The sequence below is a fragment of the Nuphar pumila genome, chromosome 5, assembly GCF_984573655.1.
Source record: "Nuphar pumila chromosome 5, dmNupPumi1.hap1.1, whole genome shotgun sequence".
Classification (NCBI taxonomy): domain Eukaryota; kingdom Viridiplantae; phylum Streptophyta; class Magnoliopsida; order Nymphaeales; family Nymphaeaceae; genus Nuphar; species Nuphar pumila.
The window spans coordinates 131,173,151-131,185,604 of record NC_143253.1 but is presented as its reverse complement, the minus strand read 5'-3'; the positions used below and the strand labels follow the sequence as shown (position 1 = coordinate 131,185,604).

General features: G+C 36.7%; 1 protein-coding gene across 1 annotated transcript in view; it reads right to left on the bottom strand.

The window, feature by feature from the left end:
* Positions 1-242: 242 nt before the first annotated feature.
* LOC149838751 (kinesin-like protein KIN-4A) overlaps positions 243-12,454 on the bottom strand; it is a 53,829-nt gene continuing 41,617 nt past the window's right edge. The window contains exons 17-26 of the mRNA XM_090007783.1: positions 5,093-5,164; positions 3,879-3,972; positions 3,776-3,807; positions 3,340-3,443; positions 3,042-3,143; positions 2,671-2,892; positions 2,310-2,472; positions 1,318-1,473; positions 929-1,240; positions 243-641 (exon numbers count right to left, since the gene is read on the bottom strand). Coding sequence (XP_089863909.1) covers positions 1,034-1,240; positions 1,318-1,473; positions 2,310-2,472; positions 2,671-2,892; positions 3,042-3,143; positions 3,340-3,443; positions 3,776-3,807; positions 3,879-3,972; positions 5,093-5,164 — 1,152 coding nt within the window. The 3' untranslated portion in view covers positions 243-641; positions 929-1,033. The remainder of the gene's footprint in view (positions 642-928; positions 1,241-1,317; positions 1,474-2,309; positions 2,473-2,670; positions 2,893-3,041; positions 3,144-3,339; positions 3,444-3,775; positions 3,808-3,878; positions 3,973-5,092; positions 5,165-12,454) is intronic.

Sequence of the window (12,454 nt, the reverse complement as noted above, 5' to 3'; positions counted from 1 at the left end):
GGAGATTTGTACGCTCATAATGTGCAAGACCATTTGCATTTAGCACCCTAGGCAAATCAAGCTAGCAACTTTTCACGTTTACATAGGAAATTCATGATACTGGCTCGATATAGTGAATTTGGGTCGACTCCAAAATCTCCGGTTTTCATCTTCTATGCCTTTTTCTTCTTCCAAGGATTTCATTACCTTGTTTGTTATCGTGCAATTTAAAGCAGGTAATAAACATTTTTGAGAGAGAGTACTTTCACTGCAACAAACGTAGTTTTTTTTATGAACAATGAACATAGTTATACAGAACAAACAATAAGGTCCACAAATAAAAGAACAAACTCCAGATTTTGAACAATCATCAACACCAAAAGAACACATGAGAAATGAGAACCATCCCTTTCCCTTTCTCCTCAAAAAATTGAAAGGAGAGAGAGAGAGAGAGAGAGCACAAAACTTTAGCTGCACAAAAGCTTCCAAATCATGACCAAGAATCTACCTTTCCATCAACGGGCTGGGGGCATCCTCACCACTGTACATAGATGCTTCCAGTGTTATTACTCTCCAATAAGTGAAAAAAAAAACCCAACAAAATATCAGCAAATAGTTTTTTCTCCATTGAGACATCCAACTTTTGTCAAAACCAGCCAATCCTGCAAGTCAAATGCCATTCATTAAACACGTACCAGCGCTTATATAAGATGAATGGAAGTTTCTTTTTTTTTTTAGTAAGAAAAACCAAATAACATGGTAGCGAATGTTGTATAAAAAACAGCAAGCCAAAAGTCTAACAATGATCTTCAAAGTGAAGTAGCTACCCAAGAAACAGAGAAAATTATTTCTTATTCTGATTACTAGTTTCAAACTTTTTGCATGCGTCAGGCAGATTATCTTTCATGGTTCTGGTAGATAAGGAATTGAACAAAGGAAAACTCCTTACACTTTTATCTACACCCTGTGGCAGCGTGTTGCAGATGTACGGTTGCAGGTTCAATGAAAAACAGTATGGCATCACATCACATTGGTAAAAAATTGTGGTCGTGGTCTAGCTAAAAATTTGTGGACGTGGTCTAGCTTTCATGATAGTCTCATCATTATGCCTGATCCACTCTGATAGTCGCCAAGGTTTCTGCCATTTCCACTTGAACTGAAGAAGCCACTGGTTGTGACTCCTCTTCCATCTCCATAGCTTCCCTCCCTGTCCAGCCACTGCCAGCTTCTTCCCAACAGTTAATTGCCCGAACATGGTTGTCTGCAACACTAAATCCAAATTAGCTAAAAATTCATGTTGTGACAAAATATTAAGAGAATTACAATGGGTTGACGTGCCTTCCTTGTCTGGCTGGGGAGCAGCACATGTCTTGAAATCGGGCTATTTGCTATTCCGGCTGTATATTTAAGTTGTTTTGGTGCTGATACTCCCGTAGGGGAGGACAAACCATTGCTGTCATTTGCAGAGTGTTTTGTAGATACATTTGGACTTGCCTGTCAATGGGGGTTCAGATTCTTACAAATTTCAGTCAAAGTTTTGAACTCAGAGCAATTGTGCATGCACGTATGCATGTGCATGTTAATTCTAACAAAAACAAGCTAACACACCATAAATTAAACCAGTGGACCAGTTGCAGTATAACAGACTGACAACCACAACTGGCAATTAACATTTGAACCAACACAAAAGATCAAATATGGAAAACTAAGAAACTGGAGCAACATAATCTGCATGAGAGAACTGGATTCCAAAGTGTTAGAATCAATGACACTCAATAAGATGGTTGGCATCATAGCAAGCTCCAGCTGTTGCAAAAGCTATTTGGTGTGGTTACCAAAGCTTTGTTTCATTAAAGAAACTAAAATAAAAGAAAACATCAACTTGAGAGCTTCACTCTTCTTCCTGCACCATATCTAGGCTCTTGAAAGATGCCTAAAATATAACAGAAAATTTGTGTAACCTAGTGCAAGGAGTCGACCAAATCCTTGTCATACAATCTGGACTGTAAGTTAAGTAGGTGTTCCACTCTCCAACCTTCTACAGAATCTTGAAAGAACTAAGAAGTCAAACTTGTGACAGTAATATTGTGTAGCCAACTTAGTAAATTGGGTTGATCAAGTCCCTCTGACCAAATTTGGACTCAATCGAGCAGGCCTGGGTAAGACAGTTCCAACTTTCAACTCGTGGCCACCAACCATAATGCCCCTTCATGGCAGAAACCAAATGAAGGGTTGTAGTGGTACTTGAATTCTATGCATAGATAGATTCAAAACCAAACTAAAGACCAGAAGGGGATAGAAAGTATGAATCATGATAAATATAGTCTCACCAATGATGATGGGATCAAAGAAGCTGCAATAGCATGCTCTCTCAACCTAAGCTGCTTCTCAGTTTCCTTTCTTCGTGCTTCACTCTGTCTTAGCAAACTAATAAGTTCATCCATCTGCTCCTTGATCTCCTTGTTTTCAATTTCTTTATCTCGTAATCGGCATCTGTAAATAATTTTTGGTATATACTTAAAAACGTAGGCTATGAAAAATTGGTAAATCAGCCAGAGAAGTATTTGCATAAACAAATGTGAGAACAGAACAGGTTATTCAGGATCACAAACTTCCCTTAAAAACTTGACATAAAGAATCACAAAATAGACCAAATAAAATGAGTTTCACAAGCAAACTTGTTCAAGGTACCTGGCATCAGCAGCAGCGTTAAACATGTATTGAAGCAAGCTCTTTGCATCTCCCATTGTACGCAGTTGATTCCATCGACTGCGCCCTGTAAATGCACGTTCTCGTTCTTCTGCTTCAGAGAGTTGTGATGCCATTGCTACAAGTGCATTTGAAGATATGTTCAACATATTTTCTAGTGATGTGATTCTCGACAGCCTTGCATCTGGAGACATTGCAGATAGCCTGATGGGAAAAGGAACCAAAATAGTAGTTTTTTTCTATCCAAAAATCAGTCTAACATGCTTATCATCTTATATGCTGTTTTGCATCCCTATGCCCAGCATGCATGATCAAACATATTGCAAAAATAAAATATGAATGGAAGGACATACCTAGCAGATGCTCCATTCTTTCCTTTAGGTGGGCTAAAACCTTTAGATATGTTTTCATCCACTTGTTTCAATATAGATAATTCTTCTGCCATTGCAGCTCGTCTAGATCCAAAAACATGGTGACATTATTGTTTTGAATATAATGATGATTCTCTCAAGGAAAAAAAGGGAGAATTTTGAGCTGCATTATGAAGCCACCTTTCTTCCAATTCAAGCATCAAAGAGAGAGAGAGAGAGAGAGAGAGAGAGAGAGAGAGAGAGAGAGAGAGAGAGAGAGAAACCAATGAAGAGTACATACACTTGGCTTTGCTTCTCATATTCAGAACGGACCTCATGAACATTCACCATCACTTCCAATTCATGATCAAGCCACCATTGCAGTGATTTTTCATTACGCTGAGGCTGCAGCAAATGAATCAGCACATTTTTTTCAGGTAAATGAACGTAAATCTAAACGTCAACTTTCCCTAAAAAAACGAATGTTAAGTTCAAGATGGGAGACCTCTGATGCATAGAGGCCCAATAATTTCTATTTCAATCAAGCAGACTGAGCAGTTTGGGTCATGGATTTTCTCAGATCACATGGAATAGATGTGGCACCCATCCAACCCAAGCGCTATTCAAGTTGCAAGTGAGGACCATGATTTCTAGATTTGGAATATTCCCCATGGGTCAAAGTGTTCAATAAAATGCATGGAACATGTAGGTAGTTCAAATCTTATTCCATACACTACCTGAGCAGCTGGAGAATTTCCACTTGTGCAAACTGGAAAAAAAGGAAGATATTAGAATAAAACTGATGAACAAAATATGTATCTTTCATGGGCTAATAATCACCTGCATTATCACGTATTGAAGATTTATGAGTTTCTAACAACTCTTTCAGCCTTCTGGTTGCCATTGCAGCCTCTTCTGTCTTCCTTTGCAGAACCTATATAGAACAAGAGCTTTTTGTTATATTTAAGAGGGACGCTTCTTAATACGAAGAAAAGAGTACAGACCTAATTAACAAAAGAAATACAAAACATTATGAAAGTTTTTTCCTGGCAACTGCAGAAAAAATCTATATTTTTCTACAGAAAATAATTTTATGCATGAATACCATATGTACATACATTCATAGTAACTGGGACGATGTACATATCTGCTCTTAAGCATGATATATAAATTAATCCACTTGGGAAATTAAGGGTTTTTGTTCTTGTTGGAAAGTTATCAGTGACAAACAATAGGCATTTGAGATCTAGAAAGTAGATAATTTACCTGGCTACCTACTTTAAGTCACACGTTGAGTTAATTCTTTGATATTCTTCAACCCATCAATATATCTTAATGCCTAATTGGTTATATGAAATGCACGAATTAGAATCGCTATCACAGGCATAAATGACTTGAATATTGTACATGAAAAGTGTTAAAACAGTTGCATTATCAACCCTCTTTGGCTCTTGCTAGCATATTCAACAGCCAGAACTTGCACAAGCTGATGAACAAACACATAACGCGTGAGTTTAGAAAATGCAGCTGAATCACATCTTTGTCATAGGTACAAGAGAAATGTTAAAAAGGAGCCCTCGTGAACTGATTTGAGCTAATATTAATGTATGAGTGCTTCATATTTTGATAGAGTAACACATATCAGCATATTATTGTCATGAATAGAGGAAGTCATGTTAGTTAGGTAATTAAATTCATATGCCATCTAAAGCAATGAGAGGACGTGTTGTGGGCAGTAGTTATGGATAAGCAAATCTTAAAGCCGTACAAACTAATTGAATGAGATTAGACATCGTAGTTATTAAAATAAAAAGTTATCCTTATATCCCGTGAAAATTTCTCCCCTTCAACTTCTTTCCCTTTTGTTGATTTCTGCAGCAATTACTGTGACACAGCATCCAGTTGAAACAATCCATTCCTAAAGTTTGAAATTATGGGACCGGAACCTCTCAGACACAATATGACCAGGCTAAACAAACACTAGAACATGCAAGTTATTTCTACTTTCATATCTCTAAAGCAACATTATTTCAAGAATCAGTCTGAAATAGTACCATTTTCTGACGTTGATTCAGTGCTTGGAGCTTATGCCGCTCAAACTCATTTCGCCGTCCCTCCTTCTTCAGCTAATCAAGACCATGCAGATCATTAAAATTATGAAGTCAGTAAAAGCCATCATCTAACAGCGTATAATTCCATAATAATAAAGCCAAGAATAAGAATTAGAGGCAAACATCCAATAACAATTGAGGTTGGCATCCAAATTTTCAAAAGATATACCTTAAGCACATCTTTCTACATCATGGGTGTATCATCAGTCAGTAACTAAAGTCATGAAATAACCAAATACAAAGATTATAATTTGAAAAAAGCTTTATGGCTTACAAGAACATACACATTAGAATTATTGAAGGAATAATTGTAATTTAATCTACATATATAATGAAGCTTTCCTTATATAATATCAATATAAATGAAAAACACATGCACACACACACACACACACACACACACACACTTGTGCACATATATGAGCCGGAGAGAGAGGGGTAAATGCAAACCCTGATTGTGGCTTGCTTTCTTGTGATCCAATAACCTCTCCAAGTAGGATTTCGTGTCAAGTTTGATGATCAGTTGATGACATACAGATATAACCTTTTAGTGTTCCTATAATCAACATCAACCATTCTCTAGTAATAGTCCCAAAGGCTAATGCCTTAGCTGAAAGTTGCCTGAATCAATAAGCTGTTCACAATTTTCTATTTGATCCAATAACCTCTCCAAGTAGGATTTTGTGTCAAAGTTTGATGATCAGTTGATGACATACAGATAAAACCTTTTAGAGTGATCCTATAATCAACATCAGCCATTCACTAGTAGTAGTCCCAAAGGTTAATGCCTGAATCAATAGGCTGTTCACAACTTTCTATTTGGTCCATGGTGACTTAAGATATTATACAGCACTTTATCATAAAAGACTCTCTTTGGTGGAGGCTGTTAAAAATGTAAATATATAAACTTAGTAACTAGGTTTTCTTATTTTTTAGCTTTTTTAGTTTGCTTTTGGTTTGTATTGAACTAGTCAAAGTATTGACTAGTCAATACAAAGAGAGTCGTTGGACTCCCAATGGCTCTAAATAGAGCCGTTGGGAGGAGCCCAACGACTCTCTATATACCCCTTTTCTTTTGTGTATAAATATGGGGCATTGCCCCCACTCAATGAATGAATTTTAGTGTAGATTACAATCAATAAATTCATTATTTTTCTCTTGTTCTTAAACCCATTTAGTGGGTATTTGTGTGTGAACCATTTTTGTGGTTCTTTTGAGTGTTCATTTTGGTGTTTTTTGTGGAACACTTTGAGTGTCCATTGTTGGTGATTTAGTGAACATCTTTGAAGGAGCTCATATTCTTACATGGTATCAGAGCTCGGTGATCAAGCTGAAATTGTGTTTGGAACATTGGGAAGCATGCTACTCCGAATTTGAAAGTGTTGGAGCACTTTTACATTTTCTATTTAAAGTGTTCGTGATTGGTGGCATTTGCGTGGTGGTAAAGTGCTTGTGACTTCCATGGTTAATCTTATTCTTTTCTCTTCTCCTTCTCTGTTCTTTTCTTCTTCTTTTTCTTTTCACCCTTGTAAAAATGGATGACAATGATAATGTCACCATAAAACTCATTAAGCTCAACAACTCTAACTATGTAACATGGGCTTCAATTATGAAGCATCTTATATGGGAAAAAGGGTTGTAGGGAAAAGTGGATGAGACTGATCCGAAACTTAAATTAATCCTTACCAAAGTAGAAGGTGAGAAAGAGGTACCTCTTACGGAGGTTAAGAAAAATAAGGTAATAACCACTTATGAGAAAAAGTGAAAGGAATGGAGAATAGGATATGTTAAGATTATGTCTTGGATCATTAGTAGCGTCGACATCAAGAAGTGTTCAAATCTTGCTAAATTCAAACATGTGAACAATGCATGAGATTATCTTAAGAGAATGTACTCTCTTAAAGATATTGCACATGTATGCAACTTACAAGATAAGGTACAAAATATGGTTCAAGGGGATAAAAGCATTAGAGAATACTATAATAGTTTGTCCGAATAATGGGAAGAGTTGGCTCTTCTTGAACCAAAGTGGCATTGTTCGGAAGACATAGAACTTCGTCAAAATCAAATAGATACGGAGCATTTTTTCAATTTATTAATGGATTGAGATCGGAGTTTGAATCCACAAAATCCGCTCTTCTTCATCGAGGGAAAGTCTCTTCGATAGAAGATACGATAGAAGAATTAAGTATGAAGAAAAATAGGCTTAAAAAGAGAATCTCAAAGTGTGATGATTGGTTCTAGCCATATCTAGATCGAGAAACTATGTAAATACAAACCCCCACACTATGGAAGGCCAAATGATTAGAAGCAAGGCAATGAGTATGAAAGAAAAAAAGTTATTTGCTACTATTATCGTGAATCGAAACATGTAAAAACATATTGTCTTAAATTGAAGAAACCCTATGAGAAGAAGGTTGCCTCTATTGGACCTCCACAGGAGTCAAGTGAACCATCCATTGAAAATATGTCCTTAACACAATTAGTTGAGGCTCTTCAATCTCTACTCAAAGGAGCATCTTCATCCACTGGAGCCACGGTCTCTTCCTTCGGCGTCTCCGATCCCGGTAAATCTCTTTGGCTTCTTGACTCAGGTGTCTCTTTTCATATGACACCAAATAGTGATATGTTATCTGAATGTCATAATTCAAGTGGGTCAAATATTTTCACCGCCGATGTAACATCTCTTGAGATAAAAGGAATAGGAAAATTTGAAAATATCTCTCAAAACTAAAAACTATTTCGTATTTCACAAATTAGATATATTCTTAAACTTAACTTAAATCTTTTATCTGTTTCTCAATTATTTGACCATGGATGTAATGTTCCCTTTTTCTCTCGTGGTTGTCGAGTGCAGGATCGTCAGTCAGAGAAGCATATTAGGAAAGGCCATAGAGAAGGAGGCTTATACTACATGGATTTTTTTGGAAATACCTAAGAATATTTTTTGTTATAGTGTTCAGAAAGTGGATTTGGATATATGGCATAAGAGACTTGTCCATCCTAGTATATCCAAGATCCAGTCTTTTTCAAAGAAGGAAAATTTTGTAATTTTGAATTTTTTACATGTGAAAATTGTATTCTTGGTAAAATGAAGAGATTACCATTTCAAGAAAGAACCTTTGTTTCTTCTCGACTACTTGAGTTAATATATTTGGATGTGTGGGGACCTGCACCTGTTATATCAAATGATGGTTTTATGTATTATGTAATTTTTTTGGATGATTTTACGAGATACACTTGGATTTATTTTCTTAAACATAAGTTTGAAATTTTCTCACACTTCCAAATATTTAATAATCTAGTCAAAAATCAATTTAAGAATGATATTTTCATCTTTCGCATTGATTAAGGGGGAGAGTTTTTATCAAAATAATTTAAAGATTACCTAAACCTATACGATATCACACATAAACAATTATGTCCTTATACCCCTCAACAAAATGGTTTAGCTGAAAGAAGGCATATGCATATTATAGAAACAACAAGGACTTATTATAAATCAAGTACCTAAAGTTTTTTGGGCTGAATTCACTTTAACTGCAGTTTATCTTATTAACAAAAGGTCATCCTCTTTTTTAAAAAACACATCAACTATTGAAAAACTTTTCAAACAAATCTCAGATTACTCTAGGTTAAGGGTTTTTAGATGCAAGTGTTTCATTTTTACTGACAAAAATGACAAACTCTCTCCTCCTGTTATTCCTTGTGTTTTTCTAGGATATGCAAATAATAAAAAAGGTTACAAATGATTTGACTTTAAAACTAAAAGGTTATATGTATCAAGGAATGTATCTTTTTTGAAAAAGGAAAGTTTTTTTGAAACAAAGAAAACTAAGAAAATAAATGAGTATTTTTTTTTGTTGGATTTAATTCCAAAGATTGTTGAGTGTAATATTGATGAAGACCAAGAAGTTAAAAACGATGTGATAAGTGAAAAATCATCCCATAAAGATCAAGATTGTATTCAATATTCTAGGCATGGTAATTTAGAACATCCATGTGCTCTCAAAAAATATACCGGTAATGAAAAACAGGAAGAGATACAAACAAGGTTATCTAGAGTGTCAAAAATCCCTGAAAAATTTGTGTCCTACGAGTCTTTTTCACTTAAGTATCAAGCTTACACGGCATTAATACATTCCTATATAAAACCTTTCAACAATATTGAAGCAAAGGAATGTCCTGAGTGGGTAGAAGCTATGAGAGTGAAATTGAATGCCTTAGAAAAGGCGAATACTTGGACTATTCAAGACATTCCACCAGGAAAAAAGCCTATAGGTTGTTGATGGGTATATAAAGTTAAAACCAAGAGTGACAAAACTCTTGAAAGGTATAAATCCAGATTAGTTGTCAAGAGATATTTCCAAGAGTATGGAATAGACTACGAGGAAACCTTTGCTCTAGTTGATAGAATGACCACAGTTAGGACCTTAGTAGATCTTGTCTCTGTAAAGAAATGGCTTATATATCAAATGGATGTTAAAAATATGTTTCTCAATGGAAGCTTAGCTAAGAAGTTTACATGGAACCGCCACCTGACATAGTTATTACTAAAGAAAAAACTCTTTATTTAGATAAGGCCCTGTATGGTTTTAAACAAGCATCAAAGGCTTGGTATGACAAGAATAGTCAAGTTATGCTTGAATTTGCTTTTCAATCTTATCTGACTGACACCACTTTTTAAAATGAATGCTTTATTTTTTATTTTTTTAAATCTTGGTACAGAAGTTGCTTATTCTTCTAGAGGTTATCTATTGACTCAATCTAAGTTTGCTTTAGATATTGATGGCAGGTTTGGTATCTTAGATAAGAACAAGGTCGATACTCCCGAAGTTGTCAATGTCAAAATGAAGATTGATAATGGAGAACCACTTGAAAATCTAACACCTTACAGACAACTTGTTGGGCACTGTCATATCTCTTAATTACGAGACTTGATATTGCACATGCAGTTCATACAGCAAGTCAATTTCAACATGCTTCTACCACTGTTCATATGAGAGCTATTTTGCATATTATTAAATATATTAAAACTTTTATTTTTTGAGGACTTTTCTTCTTTGCTTCTTCCTCCTTAGATTTAATTGTTTATACTGATGTTGACTGGGGAGGAGATCCAAATAATCAACACTTAACTATTGGTTTTTGTGTATTTTTAAGTGAATAATTGATTTCTTGAATATGCAAGAAGCAACAAAAAGTTTGTCTCTAATCAACTGAGGCAGAATACAGAGCTATGGCTACAACCACTATGAAAGTAGTTGGGCTAAGGAGATTGCTGGATGACATGGGTGTTCAGAGTAAAGGAGCATCACAACTATGTTGTGACAATAAAATTTCTATTTACAATGCCAGCAACCGGACCTTCCACGAACGAACCAAACACATTGAAATGGATTGTCATTATGTACAAGAGGAATTCCTACACGACACTATTGATCTTCCCTATGTTACTTCAGAATATCAATTGACAGATTTCTTCACCAAACCTCTCGCAACTCCTACATTTCACTTTCTCTTGGACAAACTTTTGGTTATCCAACCGTAAGTTTGAGGGAGAGTGTTAAAAATATAAATCTATAAACTTAGTAACTAGGTTTTCTTATTTTTTAGCTTTTTTAGTTTGCTTTTGGTTTGTATTGAACTAGTCGATATAAAGAGAGTCGTTGGACTCCCAACAACTCTAAATAGAGTCGTTGGGAGACCAATGATTCTCTATATACCCCTTTTCTTTTGTGTATAAATATGGGGCATTGTCCCCACTCAATGTATGAATTTTAGTGTGGATTACAATAAATAAATTCATTATTTTTCTCTTGTTCTTAAACTCATTTAGTGGCTATTTGTGTGCGAAGTTTGAATTGTGAACCCTTTTTTTGGTTCTTTTGAGTATTCATTTCGGTATTTTTAGTGGAACTCTTTGAGTGTCCATTGTTAGTGATTTAGTAAACATCTTTGAAGGAGCTCATACTCTTACAGAGGCAAACAACCAAGACACTGCGACCAACATCCCAAACATCAAAGGTGTGAAGTATATATAAAAGCCACAAATAATCTATGACATGTGACACTTCTCATGGATAGTATGTGTAATGAATCCTCAAGGATTCAAATATAGAATGCCTACTATAGGCAAGAGAACAAGAACAACCCGCAAAGGGGCACTCACAAAGACAACACAAGAACACAAACTTTAAAAAATAAATATTTATTTATCAAATATTTATTAGGAAAATGCATATGTAACACCTGACCAAGTTGGTCAGGTGGGCTCGAACCCACCTCACCTAGGCCCAACTGGGTCAAGGGGGGGGGGGGGGGGGCGGGAATCCCTCTCTCTTCCCCCACGTTGTTGTGGTAGGAAGTGGAGGGAGGCTCCCCCACTTAAATTAAATGAGGGAGCCTTTCCCTCTTCCCCACGAATGAAATCGTGGGGGAAGGAGAAGAGCCCCCCTCGTTAAATGAGAGGATGCAACCCCCACACTCACTCATGGGTTATATAAACCCATGAACACCCCTCTCCTCTATTCATACAGAAAAGAGAGAAAGAGAATAGTGGGAAAGAAAGAGAAAGAGAAAGAGAGAGAGGGAAGAAGGAGAGAGCTCGAGATAGGGCTCGTGGAAGGCCCAAACGCATCCGACGATAGGTAAGCCCTCTTTCTTCGTTGTTTTTCAGAAAAAGAGAAGAGACAGAGGTGGCACCTCTGCCCCAACTGTCGGCAACCATGGGGTTGCCGATGCCACTCACTCGAGTAGGACGGAGGGAGCTGCCCTCTGTCCCGGTATATTTCAAGCTGGCAGCAAGACCAACTCGATCTGGATGATCCAGACCGAGTCTGGTTGGAATAAGGTCACAGGGAGCGAACGCCCATCGTCTCGACCCGTCAAAGTTGTCAACCAAACCGACTCGGTCTGAACTAGACCAAGTTTGGTCTAGTGAGCAAGACAGAGAACAAATGTTCTCTGTCCTAGGGTTCTTTTCAAGGGAAAATAGGCTGACTCGGTCTGGATAAAAACCAAACCGAGTCTGGCTAGAAAGAGGGGGAAGGGCAAGACAGAGAAACAACTCTCTGTCTCAACCCATATTTAGACCAACTTGGTCTGGATAAAACCAGACCGAGTCTGGTCAAACACAAGGGCGAGACAAATAGCAAATACTCTTTGTCTGAGCCATATGTTAGACCGACTCGGTCTGCTTTTTCACCCAGACCGAGTTTAAGAGGCTGAGACAAATAGCTTTGCTCTCTGTCTCGCCCCCGAGATAGAGAGCTTCCACTCTTTGTCTCGGTATGCGGACAGACC